The sequence below is a fragment of the Tyto alba genome, unplaced genomic scaffold (genome assembly GCF_018691265.1).
Source record: "Tyto alba isolate M040663 unplaced genomic scaffold, T.alba_DEE_v4.0 Super-Scaffold_41, whole genome shotgun sequence".
NCBI classification, from domain to species: domain Eukaryota; kingdom Metazoa; phylum Chordata; class Aves; order Strigiformes; family Tytonidae; genus Tyto; species Tyto alba.
This window is the reverse complement of record NW_024881317.1, coordinates 11,382,052-11,409,043: the sequence shown is the minus strand read 5'-3', so window position 1 is coordinate 11,409,043 and position 26,992 is coordinate 11,382,052. Positions and strand designations below refer to the sequence as shown.

Sequence of the window (26,992 nt, the reverse complement as noted above, 5' to 3'; positions counted from 1 at the left end):
AGATGTCAGTAAGCACTAACTGAGATTTGTATTTCATTCTGAAATATCTATGAGAAATGTAATTATACAGTTACCTCCTGCTAGGATTCCTAGTGTCTTTAGTAGAATATATAGTTAATCCCAGCTGTTGTAATAAACAGTGAAGTTCTCTCTTTGGGGACTGACAAAATCAGTCCAAGTGCAATGCTATGAGCAAGATGTAAGTCTTATAATGTCTAGGTTGTCTGCTTGAAAATGAATGTGTATTATAAACTTCCTTGTGCACACCAAGCCGTGATTCAGCAAGCACTTAAGTACAAGCTTAAATTAAAATTCTCTTGGTTTTAATAAGATAGGTTTGTATGTTGCCCTGGGCACAGTCCTTTCTTACTGGAGATGCAGGGCCTTGGTTTTCAACAGAATAGTTTCCATGGAAGTCGGTGACCCTACTCTCTCTAGGCATTTCCTAGAAATTGGAATTCAACTGGTAAGGATGGTCATACTTAGATACACTGTGTCCCACTGCTTATCTGTATGTGCCTGCAGCCCCTTGCAATCCCACCCATAAATTGTGCTCAAACTATTTTGAGCTGTTGCTCACAAGTTGAAGCTTATACAGATACCATAACAGTGTTTACAAAGTTTTGGATTGTTTTTTAAAATGCTCTGACTTAAAGGAAAATAACAAGTCCTTCTACAAAGTAACCAGCATTTGTATCTGGAAAAGGTTGCTACAGAGTTGCAGGGAATAATACATTTTTAATTTCCATGGTGAATGGGGCAAGAAATATTATATTTGGCCTTAATTATAGAGAATATTGAAGTTTGATAAGTTGGAAAAACCTCCAAACAGAGATGACTGAAGCAATTCAGTAGGTTGCTGAGAGAGTTGTGGAGTTTAAGAGAAGCTTAGGCAGATGTGAATTAAGGGTGACATAACTGTATTAATCCTGCCTTGGGATAGAGGATGATCCAGATAACCTCTGCAGAGGCCTTTTAGCTCTGTGATTCGATGTTCTGCCCTGTGAAAGTATAAGCTTTTCTCACAGTGTAAATTATTGACTGACTTCTTTGCCCTGTGCAGGATGTTCTCTTGTCTCTGGCTGCATTTTGTTCTGGTTTACCTGTTTCTGTGTTTGCTGCTCTACTAGGGCACGCAGTGGAACCAGCTCTTTCTACCTTTGGCCTTTATTTGTGATACACGGTAGCCCAGGTTACTTTTGTCTATCCTGGACTGCTAGACCTGTGATAATGCAACTGCTGGTTTTCGTATTGCATGTCTCCTTTGGAAAGTGGCAGTCTGTATTTGGGAATTGAGTGCTGAAGACAGCTGTCTGAATACTTATCAAGGGTCTGACTTTGGGCACAAGACTTAATCGGGCTGATCCTTGCCCTTTGACCCTCTTTTGCTTTGCACTTAATGCCTTTCTTGCTCAGATCAAAGTCCTGCAGTGTTGTGACCTGTTTCTGCTGCACTGAGGCAGTACTGCCAGCTCCAGGGGATTAAAAAATCACTATTCCAGACAAGAAAAATGCACTAAACTTGAGAAATTTTTTTTTTTTTAAATCATGGCAGATTTTGGGTCTCTCTGCTGACATTCTGGTGCTTGAACATGTAGGATTTAAGCCTTTTTCTGCAACTGCAAGAGGCAGAAGTAACCTTTGTGCCAGGAAAACCCACGCTCTCATGCAGTCACATGACTCCCGGAACTGGAACTCTGGCTTTGAAGGAAAGATCAACTATTCTGAGATCCCTTAAAGAGATTCTAGGCCTGGTAACACTGGTGCTTACAAATGAATAAAAAAAAGAAAACAATGTGTGGAGCCAAAGTACTATGAGGGGGAAAATTTTATCCAAAATTATTTGGTTTAAAGACCTTGTTAAATCAGTATTTGTATCTCTCCCAGAACAGTATTTCTATGTTCTGAAATACTTAAAAGAATTATTTCCCATACATAAAAGAGCAAAGTGTCTATGTCATAGACCTATATTCACCCTGAAAAAAAAGTAAAATAAAATTATGAAATACTGCTTTTTCTGTAATATTTTGAGAAATCAATGCTGTCTTTAACTAGATCTTACTCATAGTTCTTCTTTGTCAGCCTATCTTGAAAGCTCCAAGCTACTGTGTTCTGATACCGTTTCTCGAGAGCTAATTTTTCAGCTCTTAATGTCTATTCACTCCAATGTGCCCTAAAACTTGTCTCCTCATTAAATTTACATTTTACATGTAGCATTTTATCCAGTTAAATTTTCTGTGTAGAAACAATTGCCTTTTACTAGAAAGTAATTTTCATTTTTTTCAAGAAGAAAAATGCTTAATTCAAAATTCTATGATGACATGAAGGGCTTTTATAAATGAAAGATGTTAAAGAATGTCTTAATTCTCTTTTTTAAACATCAACTTCATTTTTCAAATGCATTTCTTAATTTCCCTTGGTATAACAGCGTGGGTATCCTATTAAAGTTCAAGGGGTGAGTGTTGAGTCATTCGGACAGGGCAGATCCTCCCAAATCCCACTCCACTGCCAGCAGCTCTGGTCTATCCTAAGTCAGTCCCGTGAGCTCCTGAAACACAGGTTCCTGCATTTGTCTGTAAGTTAGAGAGGTGACCGGAATTTCTAGCTTTTTAATACTGGCATCTTGGTTATATAACTAAGATGAGGCAGGGTGGACCTGGGCCTTTATTTCCCTTATGTGATAGAAGTTAATTTTCCTCTTTTGCTCCTGTTTATGTACAAAGAACTGAACTTCTTCATAACACCTGGAGATAGCCACAGTCCCACAAGCAGAGCACTTACCACAAAAATGATAGCCCAGCTTTCTAGTCTGAGATTTTCTGAGAAGTTTGTAGCAGGCAGTTACCTAAAGAGGCACCAGTGTCCTTAAAAACATCAATTTTTCTGCACCTGCATTTTTTTTTTTCTTCTGCTTTTCAGCTGGGTAAGTGAGTGGGGATCATGGAGGTGTCTGTACAGCTAGGATTTGACTGCCGAAGATGGGTTCAGGAAGCTGCTTCTACTGCGTTCCGGAAAAGAGAAGCCGCTGCTGAAAGTCATTTTAGAACAAGAATTATCTTGCCACAAATTATATCAAAAACATCCTGAACCCATAAATCAAATCTTCATGATTTTTGTGTGATCCTTTGGTTATATCAGCACAATTGCTTTGTTTATTACCCTTTTTGACTTATTAAATAAGGTTAGGTTCACTGTTCATTAGTGACTTTCCTTTCTGTGTTCAACTCCTGCATTTCTCTTGCAATCTGGAGTCTTTTTCCCCTAAGTAGACAGGTTTCTTTATCCCCACCTTTAAATGACGTAATGTCATCTCCTTGCAGATGATTCCATTTGTCCATCTAGCCAGAAACATAGATTTTTTTGTTCAAACTATTCCACGATGTTGAAGAATTTTAAAGTATACATTCCTAGTATATGACCTCTTCGGCTATATGGTGATTATTAATATTACAGAAGCAACTAAGAGGAAATGACATCAGTAGATAAGATGACCAGTGCAATAGCAGAAGCTTTATTCACACTGAATACACTATTCATTTGCACAGAAAGATCATTTCTCAATTCAAAGAGGAATATTCTAATTTAAGTTCTAACTTCAGCCATATGTCAAAATCTCTACAGAAACAAAGCTTACCACTGTGCAGTGATCCTGTAAGAAACACATTCCCCTTTGTGGATGGGCAAATAGTAGGTGCATCTAACCCTTGGAGCTCTCGTTTTTCCCGACAAGCACTCTTTTTATATCAGAAAACATTTCAGTTTAGTCCATTTGCTAATTTAATGTAAAGTGACCCAAAATAGGTGTAAAATACAGGAAATACTGTAGTTAGTGGCCTCCAGGTTAATTCCCCCATAAAACTAGACTAGGTTTTTATCGCTCATTTAATCTGATTAGAAAGTGCATTTACATTGCACTGCAGAAGTAAAATTTCAAAATACTCTTCCATGAAACAAAATAATATGTAAAAATGTAATTGAACATAGGTGATGGCTTGCAAAATCAATCTTAGTGGTATGGCATTGTAAAGATAACTGGAAAACATCTTGCATTTTGTGTCATACCTGCTAGTCTGGGGCCTCGGACCATTTAAAAAGGGGAGGGAAATCCTGTAGAAGTTACTATCCTTTTTTGCCAGACCCTATCAAGAAGAGATAGTAACCTCTATCAGCAGATTGCTCAGCACAGCCACCCACCCTTCCTATGCTGTCCCTGCTTCTGTGCTTTCACACAATAGGATTCTATAGTTTAATTTATATTTAAAACCATGTGCTGTCTGCCTTTGGTCACCATGTTCACCTCTATTGATATAAATCAGAACTTAACAATGGAGGGCCCTAAATAAGTGTGCCATGTAGATGACAGATGTGTATAGTTGTGTATCTCCACTCAGGTCATGTCACAACACTATCATTGCTGTTGCTGTAGGTCAGAGCAAGGCCCTTTCCCCTAGACATGTACTAGCCATAAAAATTTGGATAGAGAGTTGTAATAAAATAATGTTTTCATCCTGAAGCCATGGGGGTTTTGCAGAAAACCTGTCTTCTGGTAAGATTAATTTCTGGACATTGTTGGCACATGCAGGTGAATATTATTCTCTGATAAATATTTTGGAGTTCCTCCAGACTGATTTACTTATTCTTGGAAGTTTTTGCTAGTGATACATATATTTTTAATTTTGTCATGTAACCAAAGATAGAGGAGGATTGAGAATGATCAGCTTCAGACAGGAGTTTGTTTTCTAAACCCTCACTTCTTACATTCAAACTGAGGAGGCAGGGAAGAATGACAGAACTAGTGCAAACTCATACTGTGCTGAAATGACAAATTAATTGAAACCAGGAAAATTCTGATGTAGGTCGAGTGAGGACTGAGAAGCAGTTTTGTGTGGTTTTTTTTTTTTTTTTTTTTTTTTTACAGACCTGTTTTTTATATGCATTTGTTGCTCTTTGGCTCTGTGTTTTTATTTATTTATTTTTGTTTAGCCATTTGTTAGCCTACAGCTACTTGACAGTATTTAGGAAGAACAAAGTCTGCTCAAGTCACAAGAGTTATATTGCAGATAGATTTGGCCCAGTATGTTTGCCTTGTCATTTGACTGCAGCATTGACATGGTTATTGGTGTGTCTTCCTCCCTAGGATTACATACTACATTTTTTGTCTCTGAGGAGAAGAGAATTTGGCAATGAGAGCTGAGAAGCATCTGGCTCTTTCCTGTTGTTCCCTCCCTCTGTTGCTGAGAGTAGGGCAGTCTCATGGACAGCTCTAAATTTAGCTGCTAATTTTCATCCTAGGAGTCTGTTCTGCTTAGACTTTTGTCTAGGAGAGATAGTTGGGTGAGTGGAGAGTCCTGAGAATGTACCTACTCAATTGCATCCCTCTGGGAACATCCCAGTGTATTTTCTGTAAGGTCCCCAGATTTTCCCAGATCATAAAGTCCCAGCAAGGTCCTGGTCTGACTGTCAAGACCTTCTCTTGAGAACTAACTTGTTTAAAATAGGACTTCATTCTCTACATCCCTTTGAAAGGGGTAGCTCAAAACTCAATATAAAGGACCTGAAAAATTATATGCCCCAGTGGACTCTTTACAAGTAGATGAGTAGGAAAGAGTTTTTCCAGAGGATGCCATTTTTCTTGATACAGTGGATTGGGATGTGATGGAGAAGATCTGTATTTGTGGTCAGTGGTCAAATATTACTTTTTGCAGTTAAGAGATTTTTAAATTGGACAGAGATGGGCAGAATAACATTCAATTAGAGCAATAATGTCTTCCCCTAAGTTTCCCTTCTGCCTGCTATAACCTGGCTTCGAATCATTGTACACCTAGATGAGAGGTTGTTTTTTTGGATCATATTTGACATTTGCTCATAGCTGGAAAATGTGAGAGCAGATTCCACAAAGCAAATACTGAAATCCAAAAAGATGTCATACCTGCTGTTCAGTTCCACTGGCAGAGTGCTGACCTTGTTTCATATCAAAGTATTTTAACAAGAATAGTATATTATATATGTACATACACATTATATATATGTGAAAGACTGATGGCAGTATGATCATAATGAAATGACACCTGAATTTCTGACACTGCCTTACATACATTCACTGAAGTTTATCCTTTTTATTCAAATCAACTTTTTGTATGCTTTAAAATAATGAGAACATTTACAAAATATTTAGAATATTAACATGAATTCTCAAAGATTATGTTTTCCAGATCACAAAGGTAAAGACTTGGAGTCAGATCTTAAACAGACCAAATTGGTTTAGTTCCTAGATTTCCAGGGAGCAGCTCCAATCTGCATCAGCCAAAGATCTCTCCCTACTTCATTGAGACAGTAATTTTCATGCAAAACACACCAGACATCACAGGATTCCAGTAGTTCCGGCCCATTTGTCTGCTGCTGCTAGGAAGTTGTTTACTCTTTTGTATCACTCTCTGCTGACGTCTGCTCACTGAACAATGTCATCAAATTTCCTGTTTTTTGACTTGTGGAAAGTAGCTCCCCCACCTTATGCTAAAACTTTGCTGCATGGAGATCTGTGGAGCCGGATGCACCCAGCAGACAGGATGTAAGGTTAAATGCAGCATAGCTAAATAAATAAAGTAGGTGTTCAGATGTGAACTAGAGCTGCCTACTTACCAGGACAATAAAGCTGACAGTTTAAATATCAAGCAGTGATGAAAACCCACAATTGTTTCAGGTTGTGGAGTTTATTTAATGGCTTTTGGATTTTTTTCCATGAATGTGTTTTCTTGCAGAATTATGTCAGTAGTTTCCTGAAACAGCCTGGAATAGTTTATAATGTGGTGCAGTATGATGTATATGTGAAAAACACCTCCATCCAGGTATTGCAAAACATTCTGCAAGCTGTTGACTGTGAAGCTGCTAGTGCTGTAATTCTGTAGACAGAAGAACTGTCAACAATGCATTCATCAGTAGTTCCTCTGCTAGCTAGCACAGCAAAGTCTGGTTGCTGAGATCAGGAGTACTGAAACACTGCCAGGGGTCTGATCCCCTTACGTTTTTGGTTTGCTTATTTTTTGGCCAGTGCCACAGGCTTATTAACTTCCACTTGGACAAGAACCAGTGATGAGCAGAGCAGACCTTAGTTCAACAGTTCTTCCAGACAAAGCTTGGGGCAGCTTTAGTTGATAATGCTAACATCATCATCATATTCCTGTCATCCATACCAAGAGGAAGCACCTATTGGAAAAAAACAGAACAAAACAAAACAAAAAAACAACCAACCAACCAAAAAAAAAAAAAAAAAAACAAAACAAAACCCAACAGAAAACCCCAACGTTTGCAAAAATAGGGCATGATTTGTGTCTTATGGTAATCTCGTGCTTCCTTAGCTCCTCCCTAGGTTTGTCGTGCTCCATATGGTTCCCCCCATCTTAACTCTGTTGCCAAATCCTGTTTTTCCTTTTCCCAAAGAGCTTGTGTGTTTGGCAAAGAGCAGTTGATCATTTCATGAAAGCAGTTCTTGTAAGGAATCTTCTAAAGTCCTTTTTTTTAAAAAAAAGCAAAACAAAACAAAACCAACAACAAAATGGAAAAATAAAAAACCCACAACTTGGAACATTTGGAGTTACCCAGCAGCAGTGAAAAAGTCAGCGGACATCTGATGACAGACAGACCAACAGGGTGTGATGGAGTGGGATGTAGGAACTGGCCCACCATTGGTGGGAGTGAGTTTATCTTATTTTTTTAAGGTTTTTATTAAGATACAGCCAGAACATTTTGCCTAGTGCCTTTCTCTACTAAACACAGTTTTGCGGCACTGTCTCAGTGATGTTTTCAGTAACTGGAAATAGTTTCAGTAGAGTGTGGAGCACATGGGCAGTCACCCCATTGAAATGCTGAGTTCTTTGTCTTTTCTGACTTAATGTTTGGGTCTGTGCAGAAACAAAAATGCTGCTTCCCTCAAACTATCTTCCTTTATGATAAGAAAGGAATATAACAGGTTCCCCCCCTAATACAGAGTTCCTGTTCTTCAGCATCCTGCGTCCCTAATATATGTATATAGAGAGATTAATTGGATTCAGTACCCAGCCATGGTTACTTGTGTGAAGTTGCTTTGCATCTCCAGGTGTTTGGTTGCATTTGCAATAGGATTGTCTCATTAAGATCATACCAATCCCTAAATATGAACATTCTCCAAGACAGGCTGCTAAGTTGAATAAGATGTGGTCAACTTGCATATCAGTCAGTTAAACCCTTGCAGTGAAAACCTTTCACTCTGCACAAGTAAAAATAAAAAAGTTGATCTAGTCCGTGGTGTAGACCTGCCCATGGCACAGGACCCACATCAGTCACCTTCCGATTTGGAACAAGCACTGTCTGTGCTGAGGGAGGCTCAGGAAAGAACCAGGAACAAGCACTGTCTGGCTGCAGACAATGAGTTCAGTGCCTAGGCAAAGGTAACACTTCATCCAAACAATTGGCAGCGGCTTCGCGCTGTTTCTCCCCTGCCCTTCTTCCTCTCTGTATATTCCATGTTTCCTCCTCTACATATTTTCAGCGATTTATCCTGTACCTTTGTGCCCATCAGAAAACAGTGTTGGTGGTTGATTCTTTTGACCTCTGCCCACCCCCCTCTTCCCCCCCCTCCCCCCGTTTGCAGTACTGTCCTCTTAAATTCTTCCTGTCCTCTTTTCCATTCCCCTTCGCAGGTTCTGCTGAAGTTTGAACTACTTGTGGTGTTACAGACAACAAAAGTAACCTTTGGGGCTACATTTCTCCTGTGGCAAAGCTGGACAAAACTTGCAGTTGTCTGTGTGACTGTAAGGCTGGATAAAGCACTCCAGCATTGGGGGAGGGGACCAAGAGAACACACTCTGTCACCCAACCTGCTCTCCAGAGCTGGCTGGACTTGGGCACTGAAAGCATGGTGGGCCTCAGGAGGCCTAATATATAGTACATTCCTAATCTTCCAGTGGAAGAGGAGAGCTCTGAACAAAGTGTGCCTCTGGGGCACCTCAGTACCAACCTTCTTCCTGGTGCCCTTGACAGAGGTTGAGCCAAAGTGCTCAAAATCAGAGCCTTCTGCCTCCTGCTCCCGATTAAATTTATTCATAACTTGCCCTCAGGGAGATTTATAAGTACAGGTGCAAGCTAAAACTCCTGAAAAGATGTAATTCATTTTATTTCTAACAGATAAATTCCACATGTTTGCCTCCGACTCCTGGAGTGCTGATAATAATCAGCTTGTGGCTCCAGTTTTTCAGTCTTGTGTTAGATGACAGAACAGAGAGTGAAATGAATGCTCTCACCATTGCCAGTGGCTTGCAGTCAAAGGGACACAGTTTTTCCAACCAGGTGAAACTGGGAGAGTTCCAGATGAGACTGGGATAGTTGTGTCAAGAAAACAACTGGTAGGCACTACAGTGACAGAACAGTAGTAACTAGATTTAAAAGAAAATAATCTTGTATGATAAATATTGGAAATAATGGAACATTTCAGGAAGAAAATATGCTATCATGTAATGTAAAAAATAGGTCTGTACTTATCAGAAGGTGTTTCTTGCTGCAGACTCTGTGAAAAGCTTCTTACATGGGAAACATTAATTTGCATAGTTCTGCTTGTAAGGGCTGTAACTAAGTTCTCAAAGTTGAACTTGAGGGAAGTGGTGTTTTTCCTTGACTGTCAGAGCCAACAGATTCTTCTTACTCTCAAAAAAATAGCAAGCCAGTCAAATTGTAGTCCTGGTAATTCTATATGCCAGGCAGATTTCAAAAAAAAAAATAGAATAAGCTAAAAATACAAAGGAAATTGCAAAGCAAAATCATCAGTTAAACTATTAAGTTATCATAAACACTATGAAATTCTGTCCTAAAACTCTGTCTGAAGTAGAAATGTAATATGTGGAATTTGAATAGAGACACCCATAATTCCATGTTTACAGTATCAGCAAAATATTATTCCAAACATAGGCATGTTTCTCTTGTTAAACAAAATCAGTCTTAAATGCTTTAAGTGGTATTAGTTTATGGTTCAAACAAGCCATGTTTTACTTCCCAAAGACTACATGGATAGCAATGTCAGGCTTGTATTATTTAAGAATAAAGAAGGGGCATGAAGCTGAAATACCACACAGACATGGTAGGCAAAGTATTTGTTAGCTTTATCTGACGAAATAATTCACAGGTGATTAGCTATTCAGCATTCAGAGCCAGCTGCACAGAGAAGGAAGGACACAGAGAGCGGTGACGGACCTTACATTCGTACAAGCGTTCTTTTTAGCTTTCATTGCTCACTGAATGCAGCAAAGGAGGTGAGCAAGGAGACAGAATCCATGTACCAACTGCACTAGATAATCTCTCTTCTAATAGCAGGAAATCATCGATTGTGTCACAAAACCACTGCAAATCTTGCTTACTTCATCTGGAAAGTATTTCTGGGTACAACCTCATATTGTGGCCTGCAAATTTTCTTACTCTGTTTTGTGGGGAACATACCATGAGTAATTTGTGTCTAATGCAGTAGAAGTTTGATGCCACCTCTAGTATTCTTCTGCTGTTTCACAGAAAATTTGTTTTGTTGGAATAAATTTGAATGTTTTTAGCAAAATTAGATTACAAAATATAATTGGATTAAATTATGCACTTCATAGCATATTCTGAAGTCACCCATAGTATGACATATTGGTTCAAATTAAGCAGTGAAAAAAAAAAGTAGAACTTTGGTGTTCTGTGGCAGATGCCTAGACTGTACATGTTAATGGTTTGTACAGTTAGTCAAAATATATTTCTGTCCCAAGGTAGTACTAAAATTGCAAAGTTCAACATTTAGCAGCACACCATTTGTTTTGTCTTAGAAGGATGAAGGCAAAAGAGATGTAGAAGAGGCTGCTGACCACACAAATATGAATGTGGTAAGAACATTTGTCCTGGCTCAAAGGAACACGTAAACACATAAAAGAGGTCAAATGAGACTTCCAAAGATTGATAAAACCTTTCCTAATCAAGAACACTGTTCTGTCCTGCACCTATAGTAAATAATTACAGCCTTATGTTCAAAGTTCATAGAGGAAGAAAAAGAAATCAGGTGATCTATCAGTGTAACAAAACTTTTCAAGAGTCTGATCTACATCGTTCTTCAGTGAGTTTATAGGTTTATTTTTATCTTTTTAATTCTCCAAGTGACCTGTAGCTTTATTGGAACTGTAAATAAAGTGAGTCTTCTCCTTTCTGTCTTTTACATGAGACACTAGACTTTATACTAGAAAACTATTTATCCCCTATATCTAATTTATTTGTAAGGTATATTAATTTACTGTTTCACACAGGCTATCTTTACCATTAAACTGGTATATAGAAATGCGGCAGAATTTTTACATGAAGCAATAGCTTTGTTTTATTCTAGTCCTACAAATTTCCAGCTAGGTTTTGTGTCTTAGAAATCAGGCTGAGCTCAGGGTTATGCCATGAAACTACGCTAAATTGGATATTTCATTAATAGAATTTTTTGTTTGCTTTGGACATTCTTCTACTATTTCATTGCTTGGGGGGAAAAGGCAAAAGAAAATAAATGAGTACAGTTGTTTTTTTTTTTTTCACTCAGATTTGCTAGAGATACAGAGGAGCTTCTCTTCTGCGTGTTGCAGGCAGGTCTGAGGAGGTCTGAGTCCTCACAGTTTGGTTGTGCAGATACGTCTGTCTTCCCCAAGGGAGGACACCGAGGCTTGCAAATTAACATTTCCTGCTAAAATTTCTGGTAAAAGCTCCCTACCAGAGCTATCAGCAGTCTGGATCACTGTCTGGGAAGAAACATTTGGTGCAGGGGAGGAAGAAGGAAATGGTGACTGTGAACTTATTAATGGTGTCGCCAGACAGGACTTTAATGTCTATTTTCTCTTGTTTGTTCTTTGTCATGAAGCTTTCGCACTCACAGCAGAAGGCCTAGGCCTGTTGCATCCTTTCTTAGAAAAACCAGCAGAGTGAGAAAGCAAGAATGTTCAGGGTGGAAAAATATTTTGGATAGTTGCAAAACAGATTAAACAAGCTTCTGTCTTGTCAGATGCCAGAACTTGTATCCCAAGGGAGATTGATTTTGGATGGATGCCAGTTTTCTTTGCAACTAATCAGGGATTTTTTTGCAGAAGTTGACACCATTTCATTATATAGTGACTAAGTGGAGCCTCTTTCTTTCATATAGCTCCTTCTAATTCATCATTGTTATCCAAGTGAAATGAGGATGTCGCTGCCTGACTAAATGTTGCCGCATGGAGCTCTGTGGCATGTGACAGACTAGCCTAGGCTCCTCACATGTGCAGAGCTCCAGCACTGATTCCTATCGTAGGACAATTGTGCAAGTCTTAGCTGCAACATCAGACCTTTTTAGATGAGCCAGATAGATTTAGGTGTCAATAAAATAGTGCAGAAGGTGGTAGGTACCTCGTGATCCCAATATTTGAGAAACTGTTTTACTGTGCTAATCTCGACTTTACTCGGCTCACGTTTTGCAGTCCTTGCTGGGGGGAGCAGACAACCTGCTTATTTCAGAGATCACACACACTGCTGGTGTTCAAACAGCCCCTATGGAAGGGCCTACTGTAGGGTCTAAGGACTTGTAACTTGAGAAGACTGATAAACCTGAAAAAAAATTTCCTGGCATTCTACCTACATTATAGGGAAGGCAAGCACCATTTTAAAGTGGCTGTCCAGATGACACATGAAAAATCCACATTTGCTTGACCAAATGCACCTTTTAACCATGTGTGCTCATAAATGTTCATGATTTTATACGGCAGGTATATGTCTGTGCAGTTTGCAACTGAATGCACGTATTTATGTTACAGATTTATTCAGTGGGTTTGCATCTTCTTTTCTTACTCCATGTTATTCCTGTATGTTACAGATCTTTTCTTCAAACTTTGTAACTGCAGCAAGACTCTCTGTGAAAGTGTCACTGCCATCATATAACTGGTAAAATTATCTGATACAAGTATTGCCAGATAATGTTTCTCTTTCCTGGAAATCTCAAGGTTAAATAGAGATAGTATATATATGACACTATTCAACATCTATAGATTTTTATCTGCATAGTTATGGTCCTTGTTCTTTATTTGAGAAATACAAACTTTGTACCTGGAGAGAGTATTATCTAGACAGTACCGATGTCGGTGAACTTCACTGTGGGCAGGATTTCATCTTAAGTGGATATTTGGTACCCAGCTGAATTTCTTTCCCAGTTAACGACTACAGTGGCAGAGAACTTTATGGGCTTGCTTGCTGATGGGTTGTTTACTAAAAAGGAGCTGCCTCGTGGGAGGCTGCTCTGTTGAGACCTCGGTTGCCACAGCTTTAGTCCCGTGAAACTTTACTAGGAGGTGGTAACATATTGGTTGCTTGTGCATTTCTAGAGAGAAAACCATGCTCCATAATAATTTTATACCAGCAGTGCCATCTTCGGCCTATCCACCAATTCTTTTGTACAGCAAATGCTACTCATAGGCAGATTGTGCAGAGATTGCTTTGTATCAAAAATAATAGTATAGTTGATTTTTTTAAACAGATTTTTTTCAGTTAAATAAAATGGAGTGTGCCTACCACAAATCCAGATAGAGTGAAATGCTGTTTATGAGAGAACTATAATGAAAAGTTGCCTTGCTGCATCAAATTCTACTTAATTGCAATTCTGATTATAAGGAACCCCCCACTTTACTAAAGACATGCAAAGTTTAGGGGGGTCAGCATAGCTGTAAAAAGGTTCTGCTGTACTTAAGGAAAAAAAAAAAGTGATTTCATCTACCGAGCGTGTAATATTTAACGAGCCCTGTGGGCTGGCAGAAGCACTGTGTGTTACTGAACCAGTCTCAAGGAGAAAACCAGTGTCAGGTTTCAAACTACCCTGTAGGTCCTCAGAAATGAAGAGGCATCTGTATTAGAGGAAACCAGTTACTCATCTCCTCGGCCAGCTAAGTTCCTAGTGGTCAAAAGAAAGAAGGGATCCCCAGTGCTCTTAAATCCATTTGTTTTCCTCCTATGATAAAACCAGGAGTTAACCTGTTGGATTGGTCATCGGTGTGTATAAGCAAAATTAATGCTAAACCTTAGAGTGAAAAAAGGATGTACTACTGTGAATTTCCTTGTATTTTTTAAAAAGACATCTTAAATATGCCTGCAGTCTAAAGTATTCATTTATTGGAGACAAAGGTCTCTATTTAGAAAAAGTTTGAGTGCCAAGAACCTCTCTTTCGGTTTTCTCAAATATCTGTAGACAGTTGCACTCATCTTGGTAAACCTGTACTCAATAAATATCCTGAAATGTTTAGTATCAGTATCAAATATTTCTCTTTCACTCTACTGGCCTCTGTCCCACTGCCTTAGCATTTATTCTACCTGAGAAATTCCCTCTCAGAGACTGCCTCTTTGCCATCTTTTAGAGCAGTTCCCAGGCAGGGTACGGTATAGAGCACAAGTGAGTTTGTGCTTACTTAAGGTGGGCAGAACACACCTTTTGGACCATACAGAAAACCACATGCCAGCAGTGCCTAGCAGGTTCACAGACCCTGAGTAAGCTGTGTGAAGGTGTTACGCATGCCAGATGGCTGGGAGAATGGGGAAGAAGGAGAAGGAGGCAGCTCCATACTGTCACCATCTGGTCTCAGAGGACTAAAATCAACTGGTGCATCCAGGATGCCCACATACGCAAAGGCTGGCAATGTGTAAGGTGAAGTAGAAATCTTGTGTGCCATTCTCGGTGAGGAGGGGTAGTCTCAGCTTGCTACCTGCCCACCTGTAATCTGACAGCAGTTTGCTGCAGGCCATTTGTCACTGCTTGAAAGATGTATGCTTTTATGATAATGGATGACAGCAGATAGAAAAAATGACTGAACTGTGTCAGTGCAAGCAATGGGTTATTAATGGCAATAGAAGAAGCAGATTTGTTCCATAACAAATGGAGGCTGAGGACAAAATAGAGATCTTCTAGGAAGCCTAGCAGATACACTGACATGACAGTTTATGCTATTTTTGTGCTGTACTCTCTTGCTTTGCTTGGTCTGTTTGTGGTGTTTGAACATTGGTAGATCAAGGCATGAAAAGTTTGTTTGACATAAAGTAATTGGAAATCTTCCTGATAGACTGGAACTTCCTTTTAGTCAGCTGAGTGTGTTCAAATCCAGATGGTTCGAGGAAAACTGCCATTGAAATTCATGTGATTAAAGAAAAAAATAAAACTGATAATGATGGAGATCTGTTGTATCCTGATGCATCTGTAATCATATCTAAAATAAAACTAGCAAGTAGTATCTACTAGAAAGAAGAGAACTAGCTGATAGATAGGAAACAGATTAGTGCTTATTGCTACGCTCAAGAATCTTGCAGAATCACCAGAGACCAAGCAGTTTTAATAATATTAAACAATAGAACTACTGTGCCATATTTAAGTCTCCCAGAGTGCCGTGCAGCTCAGCTGTTAAAGTGCAGGCAGCAAGAATTTCCCTCTGGGCCAGAAGAATGTAGTATTTGTACTAAAGCGTCTGCTCAAGTAGGGGGATGGAAAGTCAGCTACATCCTGCCTGCAAAATTAATACACCTGAGGCAGCAGTAGGCGAATGAGAAGTTCCTTTTCAGTTAGACAAAGATGTTGGTAAAGCCAAGGGTGGATTTATTTGTTTGGAGTGATGCAAACCCCAGCATATTTAATGCTCTGGTTTTGAATGTGTCTTGGATGATGACCTGGAAGACTTAAAGACCAATTTCTTCTCTGTCTTCTTGGCTAGCCTTTACAGCTGGGTAGAGGTTATTTCTGCCAACAGATGAGAGAGAACAGCACACTGAAACTTTATATTGATGCCGGTGTATGAGGAGTTTGCTGGTCCCCAGAGCTCTGTTATAGCTCTCCTAGCCATTGGAGTAACCAGACTTGTGTCACATCAGGGGAAAAATGGAGGGGAAATAGGTCTCTCAGCCTTCTGAGAATTGCTAGATGCACCATTTTTATGTGGCTGCCTTTAAAGTGTTTTGTGAGATAGAGTGTGGCTGGTCCTGATTGCAAAGGGAAAAACAGAGCAGTCTCAGAGTTGTTGGAATACAAGAGAATAGCTGCTGGAACTCAGAGAGGTGTAATATCCACACATATGTGCTGTTCAGTTGCCCGTAGGGTAACATCTCACAAAGGCAGTCACAACCCTTATTTGCAAGTAATCCCAGAATACCAAGGATGCCTGACTTCAGAGGACATTTGCTCTGAAGTGCAGGGTATTCCAGCTGACCCTTGAATTTTGTCAAAAACAAATAAAACATGGAATTAGGTGCTAGTGCCTTAAAGATGACCTCTTTTTTCATCTGAAGCAATTCAGTTTCTGCTTGTTGCACATTCTATCTCTGTTATCCTTAAACTGGACTCTCCAAAAAGATAAATGCTTTAAAACTACATTTGACTTTGAACAGCTGAAAATGTTCATACTACTTTTTTTTTTTGCATTGATAAAGGCATCCATTTCTGCAACCTATGTATAGAAAACCATTATTATAGGGTTTAAAAAATTCTTCTAAAGTACAAGCCAGATCATTTAAGCTGTTGTTTTTCTCTTAGTGCAGGATATAACTACAAATGTTCTACAGCATGCCCTCACCACACAAAAATATTTGGCTATAGTTTAGTGAGCAGCCCAGGGATCTGACATTGGGAGATCTCACAGCCTCCAGACAAAGATCTGTGCATATGTTGCCTGAATGAAGAAGTTCTTGAAAAACAGTCAGTCAGAAGGTGGGGACCTTAATGAAGACCCTAGTGAGCCATCTCAAATCTTAAGATGGTGAAGGCCTAGAGCATTATAAATTCAGTGCTGGTTGATCATAAAAGCATTTGACAAAATGATGACCATGCAGCACAGACCAGTGTTAAGGGTATTCACATCTCCAGGATTGTTGTGGAGCTTATGATTCACATTTTTTATCTTCTAAACAGACAAATAGATGAGATTTCAAGCCCTGTGTACTTGTATGCAGCATACATGTCTGTAGGTGATCTCTGAATCAGGTAGATGCTGCAGCGAACACAACTTGATAGATTTGAATAGCTTTTGATGTGAGGACTGGTTTCCATTCAACTTTGTTCTCTCTGGACAGCAAAGTCAGTGTGGATTAATGAGTAGATAGCTGCCTTCTTCCAAGTTGTCTGTGATGTATTTCATCCCTTTTTGGTGTGTTGAGAATGAGGACTCTTCTGGAAGTACGTAGCATGAGATTTGCATAGTTGCATTGCTGAAGTTGTATCTGCTTACCTTAGAAACCTACAATAACACTGCAGTTACCGAGTTGTAGTGTAAATTGTGTTTGAGTTGTCAGGAACTATCATATTGAATTTCAGAAATCAGTGGGTGTTTTCCAGATATCAGCTACTATCAAATGGTCCCAATATTACCAGTGCCTGCTGCTGTCAGTTGGCCAGGAAGCAGGGAGACTCAACACCATGCCAAGGGATGGTGGGGCTCGGCACGAGGGGTGTGGAGACCGGCTCTCTCCCTAGTGCTTCAGTTCCTTTGTGAAAATGGAAATGGCAACCATTTCCTCCCTCTACAAGTTTTGAGATCTGTGTAAGAGTGCTGTAGGCATGCTAAGTGATAATGACATTTATTTTATCATTTAAATACTCTATCGAGAGCTAAAAAATTCCTACATCTTGTTAGCATGTTCTGTGTAAAAGTTGTGACCTTTAACAATGGCAGGGACTGCTGACTTCCTTTTTGTCTTGTCAATGTACAATGTTACCACAGAGGGCCACTCATCTGGACCAGAGGCTACCCAGGCCTTGCCGCACTACGTATAATAATAAAAGTTGCTTTAGGACAGCATCATTAATTATTCCCAGCAAAACAGAATGATTCACTTTTGCTAGTGCCATGCTTGCAGCTTGATAACCTAGAACAAATAAGGGTGAAACTTTATAAACAGTACAAAATGGGAGTTCTCAGTTGTATCTAAAGTGTGCTAGAAGGCAGTGAGCCCGATTTCATAGCAGTATTACTCCAGTTTTCTTCTGATTTAGCTTTACTTATTGCAGTGGAATAACACTGAATAAATGCAGTGGGGAATTAGGCCCAAAATACAAGCAAACAAACATATATAATAATAGTTGGCATGTGTGGCAAGCCAGACAAGTAGCCAAATATCATCAGGGTCCTCCTCAGGCCCAGGAGAGGCCTGGTGGGACTGCGATAGCCACAGTGTTCAGTGCTGGGTCCTGGCACACCTGGTCCCAGTCCCAGCTGGGTGTAGATATCTTCTGGGTAGCTTCCTCGAGACCTGGGTTAACCCGAAACTTGCCTCCAGACTGAGCAGTCGAAGAGAGGATGGATTTTAGGAGTGGTAGAGATGTCAGGAATTTGGAAATAAGAGATTGGGTCTTGGGCTGACAGGGCCAGCAGCCTGACTTGAGAGCTCTGGCAACTTACTACACTCGATAAAGCTTTTCTTCTCATAAAAACTACAAGCTGTCCAAATTCTGTTGCTAATGATGTGAATGAGAGGCCAGAGTTTGGCTCTCAACAGCTCATTTATGTGTAAATCTGGCTCGCAACTGGTACTAGAACTTAAAAAATGGATTAAGAAAACAAAGGGTATGTTACCCCATGACTTACACTGTCTGTTGTATCATTACATGGCAGCATTGCAGATAACTTGTCTAGCAATCAATTTTAAACAGAAAACAGCTAAAAGGAAAAACACGGAGCAGAACCTCAGGTGATCTTCAGACTTTGTAATCTAGATCTAAATCTGTATTGTTTTGTTGACAGAGATGCATCAGTGGGAACCCAATTTAGATTAATGTAAATGCTAGATTTTATCAAAGCAAATTGTACTGAGTCAGAATGCTACATTATGTAAATTACCGAGTCTGTGACATTTGTCTACATCTTTTATCAATCAGAAATAGGAAAAAATATTAAGGGCTGGAATTAACAGGTTTCATCTAGGTTGAAAGCAGTTTTGGTAAATTTTAATTGCCTTCAGAACTTTTATCTTTGTATTGCAGCAAAGAATAAACTAACTACATATAGCTTAGGGTCTTTGGGAGCCAGGCTTACCTTTGTCCTTGAATCTATTGAGCAAAGGCAGAAACCTTGGACACTTTGTTCCCTCTTACTCTTTTTCTAACTGTTGTGGCCTCCAAACAATAAAAGAAGTACCTGCATGAGGCCAGACTCCCACTTCATTTACACTGAAGTAAATCCAGCATATTCTGTCAGTATTTGGTGGAATTGCTCTGAATTCTCACTGTTGCTAACCAGGTTGGAATTCAGCTTGTGGACTATAAAATTTATTTTATGCTCTGAACAGCTGTGTGCATTAGGAAGATCTGCTCAGACAGCATTTTATGTAACTTGTACCAATGTTAAGTTTGTAACAAAACAGTGCTGTCAAGGTCTGCAAGGAAGATGTGAACAGTGATGTTAAGTGTCTAGCAGAAAGTGCATGGAAAATAGGAAGCTAAGTCTTAAATTCTCTCCTTGTGTAGATTTCCACTAAGAAAGAATTAGGTGGACCATGGATTGTATTAGTATTCATATATTTCAGGAAGTGATAAAGATCATTATAAACAAAGAAAAACGTGAATAGTGGAAACCTATAGCTGATCCTGAACATGGAGACTTTCTTGCCCAGAAATGTTAGCCACAAGTCACAAAGCCCCTCTCTGTTCAGATAGAGGCACCATCCTGGTGTGACCTGGCTGGACTAGATCCTGGACCTTGTCGTGTCAGTTTAGACTGAGTGGGTTATTTCCTAGCTTTCAAATTCAAGAGGATTTGGATAAGGTTTCTGAGAAAGGATATTATCATGTAGAATTAAAATTTCTGCTGTTAGTATAGATCCCGAATCAGTTAAAGTTTAAGGTATGGTATAAATCTATGAGTTCATTTGAGCTTTTATTTTCTCGGGTAACAAATCTATGCTTAAAACAGCAGGTTAAGAAAAAGGGTATTTTTTCCTTTATAAAATTCATATTATTGCTTTTCTTAGAATTATCAAAATTCAGTTTATGATAACAGTCCCATAGCTCCTAGCATATCTTGATGATCAAGACTGTCAAATCTTGCTGTGATGAGTCAACTTATGCTGATTTATATCATGTACTTAGCATACATAGAAAACTTAAGTCTATATTTTAAAATTAGATAAAACACTTTTTTTTTTTGATGTCTTAAAGTATTGATCTGAATAAAATCATTAATTTTGTTGGCTGTAGTCCATTAGGACAAGTGATAAAGTCTTATGTCTAATCATTGTAGTTATCTGTCATATTATAATGAGTCAGAGACTTGATGTTGAAGTCTTTATATGAAAAGGCAGTTATTTAGTGTTAAACTATCAACAGAAATTCTCTTCTTATTGTCTGCTTTCTAAATGCAGATGCTAGATGTACAGCAGCAGTTTCTATCTGCAATCCATTCAGCAGAAGCTTATGTCACTTCTTTGTTCAAGTCAATTGCAGGAAAAATAAGCTGTCACATCTCCTCCCACAAACTCTAACCTGGAAAAGGCAAGATGAGCAGCATGAGCAGAAATGCTACCAGCTGCCCTTTAGGGAGGGATACCAGCAGCTGGCCAGGGCTGAGCATGGAGATAACGTGCCCAGACAGAGTCGTTCCTGTCATCCTCACAGCCCCATCTGTGGCAGAAAGGAAGTGATGGAGCAGTTGTGGCTTGTGGAGGAGGGTTTCAGGCGAGCACTCCTGCTCCCCAGGATGCCAGCAGCTCCCAGGCTAGCCCTTCTCGTGAGTGGGTAGTGCTGCAGGAGCCCGTGGCCCTGGATCTGACGAGGGTTACCTTGGGCTGCATGGGGCTCTGCTTTAAAACATATCATGAAAGCTTCGTACAAGAAGTCACTTAAAATCAGCCTCCAGAAGAAATGTGCTTGCCCCTCCATAGCAGGAGTATTGCATGGGAGTTAATAGCCAAAGGATTTCTTGGGGGCTGACTCTGCCCTTTTAGGAGGTTTGCTCTCCTCTCCAGTTGGTAATGGTAAGAGAGGCATTTTGGAGAGAGCCAAGATATGAGAATTCTAGCAAATAGGAGACCTGTGGGCTGCTTTGATGTGTCCCCACATGCCAACCAGGCAGTTTATCATCATAGGGAGCATGTGGATCAAGCTGGCTTTATTTCCACCCTTTATTCTTTTCTACATCATTGAGCAAGTTCATTTAAAGTTTTTCTAGCTGTAGGAAGCAAAAAAACCAACAACCCAGCAACCATGAACACACCATTTCTGTAGATTCTGTTCTGGTAAAATGTGAAATGACTCATAGTGAGAAGTACTTTACCAGGTTATATCAGGTCAACATTAAGTTTGTTGTACTTTAATCACATCAGTCACGGTTGTTTGTGTCTGTCTTTTTAAACGTTATTTAAGTTGTTTTTATTTACCAAACATTCACTTTTCTCTGGACATTGCAAACATTTCTATCAGCAGTTTCAGTGTTTGACAACTTAGCTGCTACAGCATGCAGATCATTTCTAGCGAACCCTAAGCTACACACAGCAGTCACTAGAAGACTTCCCCGTTGACAGCTATCATATGTGTGGCTAATGCCATTGCCTTGGGACAGATCTCACTTTGTGCCAGGGCCAGGACTGGTTTGACAGGACAAAAAATACAGTGTTCAAATAAGAACAGCAAAATGGGGAAAATAAGTGATACCAGCAGCAGTTCAGCAGGTCAGAGAATGTAAAATGGATACAATTGCTGTGTATGAGCATTTGAAGTAGCCTGGAGTTGATTATCTGCTCTGTCTCTTAAGCAGAGGGTGTAAACACTTGCTGCTGCAGTAACTGAGCTGCTGTCTGCAATTAAAGCTAACTAGTAGTTGCTGAGCTGCAGCCTGCTATTACAGGCATCTCTTGCTCCCCAGACCTAGAGGAACTGAGCTGCAGCTATTGTGGAAGTTGTGCTAGCACTGATGAGCCAAAAAGGTTTGCATTTTCAAAAGTCTGAGAATTAGTTAGTTGCAAACTATTCTAGCCCTCAGATGTCTTTGAGATCAGGAGCCTTGGGGCCAGCCTGTACTCTTGGGATGGTTTAAGTATGGGGCTGCAATGAGAGCAGGCTATGCTGTCAGATATCTGCCTCAGGACCCCTTCCTACCATCTGTTTGATTTGGTCCCTGGCTCCAAGCTATAGGCTGGCCTCTAAGGTTGCTTGGCCAAGGAAGGATTTTGAGAAGACTTACATTTGTAGTCAGCATGCTCAGAGTGTCCTGGACTCGGGTCTTGCCACAGTCATACGCGCTGTACTTAGTCATACTGTTTGCATCAGTGGCTCTCTGGCAAGGAACCCAGATCTACCACGATCAATTCCAGGAACCTACAACTAGTTCTACCTCTGTCTTCTCATACACTTTCTTACAGGTTTGTGCCTGTCTGGAAGGCCGTCACATGCATAAATTATGTTTGTCAACCTGCAAATGTACTTGGGGGTTTGTTTTTCAAGTAGGAAAGAAACTTCAAGGAAGAAGTTGCAGAAGGTGTAAGTGAATAAAAATGCGTTTGTGCAGTTACTATACATGTGAGCTTTGGCTGGGTTTGGTTTTGTTGTAAGCTTGCAGCATTAGAGGTATTTTTAAAGCTCATTTAGTCCACCGATAGTTGAGAGTTTCTGCTAATCCTTGCTGAAGCCTTGATTTTTGACACAGGATTTAATCAGCATGTTACTTCTCAGTGCTAGCAGCAGCACACAAAAAGTTGAAATGATTAATCAAGTTATTTGAACAGATTTCAACAGGATTAAGAATTAACTGGAGTTCACCAAAATTCTCCAGCAGAGATGCAGACTGGGGTTTTAATTCTACACTGGACAGCAAGTTAACATGTAACAAGACAGTTATATCTCCTTTGGGCAATGCTTGTAACTTAAGCTTAAATGGTGCATAGACAGGTATTTTCAGTATAGAGATGGCAGCTGGTTTCTGGCAGAAAAGTGTTTTTCAGGCTCAGTCCTTCAGATATGTTGGTGACTATTAATTCACAACCTTTTTAAGAGAAAGAAGCATTGGAAAAGCAATTACTGGCAATACTGGGTTTATCTCATTTTTTAAAATTCCCCTTGAACTGGGACTGGTAGTCCAAGGGTACAATGGCTTGATAGATGGGGTTTTACAGAGCCCCAAACACCAGTGAAGTTCAACTCTGGATCTGAACTTCACAGCTCAGGCCCATCTCTTGATCAAACTGAAAACACTTGCTGCTTTATGCTGACAGCTCAAGTGTACAAAATAAATGTTTCAAAATTTAATTTGAAGTGTGTTTATAGTCAGAGAAGTGACTATAAAAAGGCATATCTTAATAGATATGCTCTCTCCGTGTTCTTTGGGCATTTCTGCTGATCTTACTGATTCAGGACAAGTCGTTACTACTATCAGTGCTGCAAAACCAGTAACACTGGTGCAAAGAGCTGGATCCCCTCCTGCTATGTGCACTGTCAGCAAAAGTATGCTATTTTCTAGTGCAGATTTTGAATAATTGGATGATGGGCCACAGGAGGAAATAAAGCAGCTTGATTTTTCCAATTGAAGAGAGATTTTTGGTCTCAAAATTAGAAAAAATTGACTGGAGAGTAAACTAAGCTGGTCTGACAAGAATGACTGAGAGTAAATCTGAAACCCCTCCATGTCATTTTAACATCAGCTTTAGAGGTCCTCTTAAATAACACAAACACTAATTCCTGACTTGTTTTTGCAAGCACTGTGTTGTCATTTTTCCTTGACTCATGTTTCTTGCTTATTTAATGTTGCAGTGCTGATTTCCAGGTTGATAAATAAATAGAATCACACATGAGAAACTCTGAGAGCTGAGCAATGGAGCAGTAAGGTCATAGAAAGAATAGAGTGTGTGATTCCGAAATATTTTTCTGTAGGACACGCTGATGATTCTTTAAAATTACTTATTGGAAAAAAATCTAGGCTGCAAAGCAATAAACCTGATCTTCAGGTGTGGTTTTACTTTGAAAAGCAATAATGTAAAAATGCCACCTTTGTGCTCAACAGATTTTTTCTTTGTACATATGAATCCACAGATGTCTTCTGTTTACTGCACTGCCCAAAATAATTTTGTTCTGCTTTTTTACTCCAGTTACCTTTGAAGAGTCTGTGTAACTCCAAGGACCAATTAGTTGGACTCTGTTGCCCATTTTATATTGGGAGCATTGCTATTCCTGCTTTTTAGTTTGCATTTCTGAGACATGAGGTGAAAAGTATTTAAGCACGTGAAAGTGCAGATATGTGCCTCATGGGAATTCCCAAAGAGCCTAACCTGTGTAATCCTGTTAGAGTCTCCCTCTGTATTTATGTGTTTAACTGCTTTAGAAAGTCCATCCCATACCAATTGAAGAGTCACTGATGTTCAAGCTTGATTAATGATTAATCGTATCAAAGAGAAACAGTTGCAATAAACAGCACTTCTGGTCATTGACCTCTATTCCTTGAAGTGACACATGAGAGGGAAGGATCCCAGCTCAGTTTGTGCATCTGAAGCTGAGCTGTTTGTCTGTGTTACTTGAACAGAATCTAACGTGGGAATCGCTGGCATGCAGAAAGCATGACGTATGGCAGCGTTTTTGCAGGGTTTTTCAAAGCAAAGTTGCGTGCTGAATACATGCATCGTCAAGTACAAATATCTGAGTTCTGAAACCTTCCCTGGAGGGGCTGGGCGGGAAGGTGGGAATACAGCAAAAAGCTCTTGGAGAAATTAAATTAGTGTATTTTTGTAGCATTCTTGGGCACCTGTTATATGTGAAGTTCTATGAGCAGTGTTACATATTTTTTCCTTTTTTTCCTGGAGATGTAATGCTTTTTGGGACTTCAAAAAAAGGAATTCTTAAACATTTCCATGGGTTGCAGAACAGCTGGAGTGATACAGAAGATACAGAAAAATAGCAATCTGTCTACTAAACTTTTATGAATAATCCATTATTTTATGTTTAAAATAACAATTAAAAAATTACTTGAAGAATAGCTTCTTGGTTTCTAATTGTGTTAATGAAGCTTACATTAAATTTAGAAAAGCAGAATAAGACCATCATGAAGAAGCAGCCTCATAATGATAGCAATATAATTGTGAGACAGTGGTAAATAAGAAATGTCTTCTCTAACAGAGCTAATTTTTCTTCTTCCCTAGGTGTATATGTATTAATAATATCCCTTCTTATTTCTTCTAGGCACCAGTAACAGATGTTCAGTTTGGCCCTATGAGACTTCATCAAAATCAACTTCAGGTAATACAGCAATTCAAACTGAAGTCTTAGTTTCTAAAACATCACAGTTGTTAGCTTAAAAATTATGACTAGAATTTTGGGGGTATAAAGATATTCACAGAGCATTTTTGTCAAGTGATAATATGTACCTAACAGATTTTTATCACAACATTCTATGTGATAGCCTAAAAATCCTGCCTAACTTTTTTCTCTGACCATCACTCAGCTCATGAAAATAGAGCTATCTGTAGTTCTTTCTGCTATCAGTTAGTTTGTAATCAGTTTAATGTGTGCCTTGTTTTGTATTTTACTGGTAGTCAATTCTTAATCAAAATCTCATCAGAATGATACTAAGCCAAATGTCCTGTCAAGGTCTATTACACCAGCATTATTACTAGCATCAGCAAAACTTGCAGTGTGTCATCACAAAAGGCATGAAGTGAGCTTAGCAAAGCATGGGGTTTTTTGTTATTCATTGTTGACTGGCATTAATTCATCCTCATTTATCTCTTTATTAATTAAGGTTCTATGTTAGTTATCCCCTTAATTTGTCTGGGATGGGTATGAGGTTTGCAGACACATGACTCCTTTGGACTTTCTCTGCAAATTTCCATGTATCTCAAGGCAAACTGAACCATTAATAATCCAAGATGTTTCTCAGTCAGTAATTACAAAACTCCTGAGTGAAAGTAATCTGGACCTGGTAATTTGAAAATGTCTGTCTTCAAGAACTGCAGTTCAACATCTTCCTGAGCTATTGTCAGAACAGACAGTGATCTTATCAAACATCAGATCTTAGGACAGCCTTATGCAAGTATAAATCGGAAACGTTCCTTGAATATTTCTGCTTTCTTTATTGTTATTAATGACTGTATCACTTTTGTCTAGCCATAGGCCATTCTAAGATTCTACCAATTTATCCTGGTAATATAGACGGCAGGTATGAGGGAAGGAAGAGTTAGACAACATCACATTTGTGCCAGAGTCAATCATACAACTCAGATCTGCTGACTTGCTGTGCTATTGCTGAAAACCGTTCTTCCACTCTTTAAAGAATATTATAAATTAACTTCACTAAATGTAGCCCAAACTATGACATGTTTTTGCAAACAGTTTTGCAGGTTGCTATAAAATGAATCTGAACTAAATGAGTACAAAGTCCTTCATTCTTACAAAAATATGCACTACATGGAAATGTTAAGATTTACTGGTAGACATTCCACCAGCCTGGTCCAAAACGTAACCAGCACTGGAATTCCTAAAATCACCCAGAAGATAAATGGCAGTGGGATGTGGTGCGAGTTACACATGCTCCATATTATTGTTTGACGAAAGCATATATCTAAGTGTGGTTTGATTAAATTACTGAAAGATTGGTGTCTTAGGACAATAGACCAAATGCTGGTTTGGTTACCCATCTTTCCCAAAGGGCTGCATATACTGAGTCATCCACAAAATCAACACTAACATAGATCTATAGTTTGCCATTCTGTGTATTTTTTGAGGCAAAAGAAGTTTTCTTCTACAAAATATTATCCTCACGCAAAATACAGTCATATCAGTAAGAGTCTTCCTTAGCAGACTTATTTATCTTCTGTACCGTATTCAATCATAGAATTTGAAATACGTTTTAGAAGGAATTGGGCCTTATCATACTTTGAGTATGTAGGCATTGTATTAATTTTAAAAAGGCTCAGAGAGATTAATGTTATTGGCAATTACACAGCAGGTTAGGACAGAGCAAATACAGCTCATAGATCTGACTTCCAGTTCTGGATTTCAACCATGGCAATC

General features: G+C 39.2%; 1 protein-coding gene across 7 annotated transcripts in view; it reads left to right on the top strand.

Moving 5' to 3' along the window:
• Positions 1-26,992, top strand: part of PDE8A (phosphodiesterase 8A) — a 142,739-nt gene that overhangs the window by 67,118 nt on the left and 48,629 nt on the right. For all 7 annotated transcript variants that reach the window (XM_042803762.1, XM_042803758.1, XM_042803761.1 and 4 more), the window contains exon 2: positions 25,163-25,219. In XM_042803762.1, coding sequence (XP_042659696.1) covers positions 25,193-25,219 — 27 coding nt within the window. In that variant the 5' untranslated portion in view covers positions 25,163-25,192. The remainder of the gene's footprint in view (positions 1-25,162; positions 25,220-26,992) is intronic.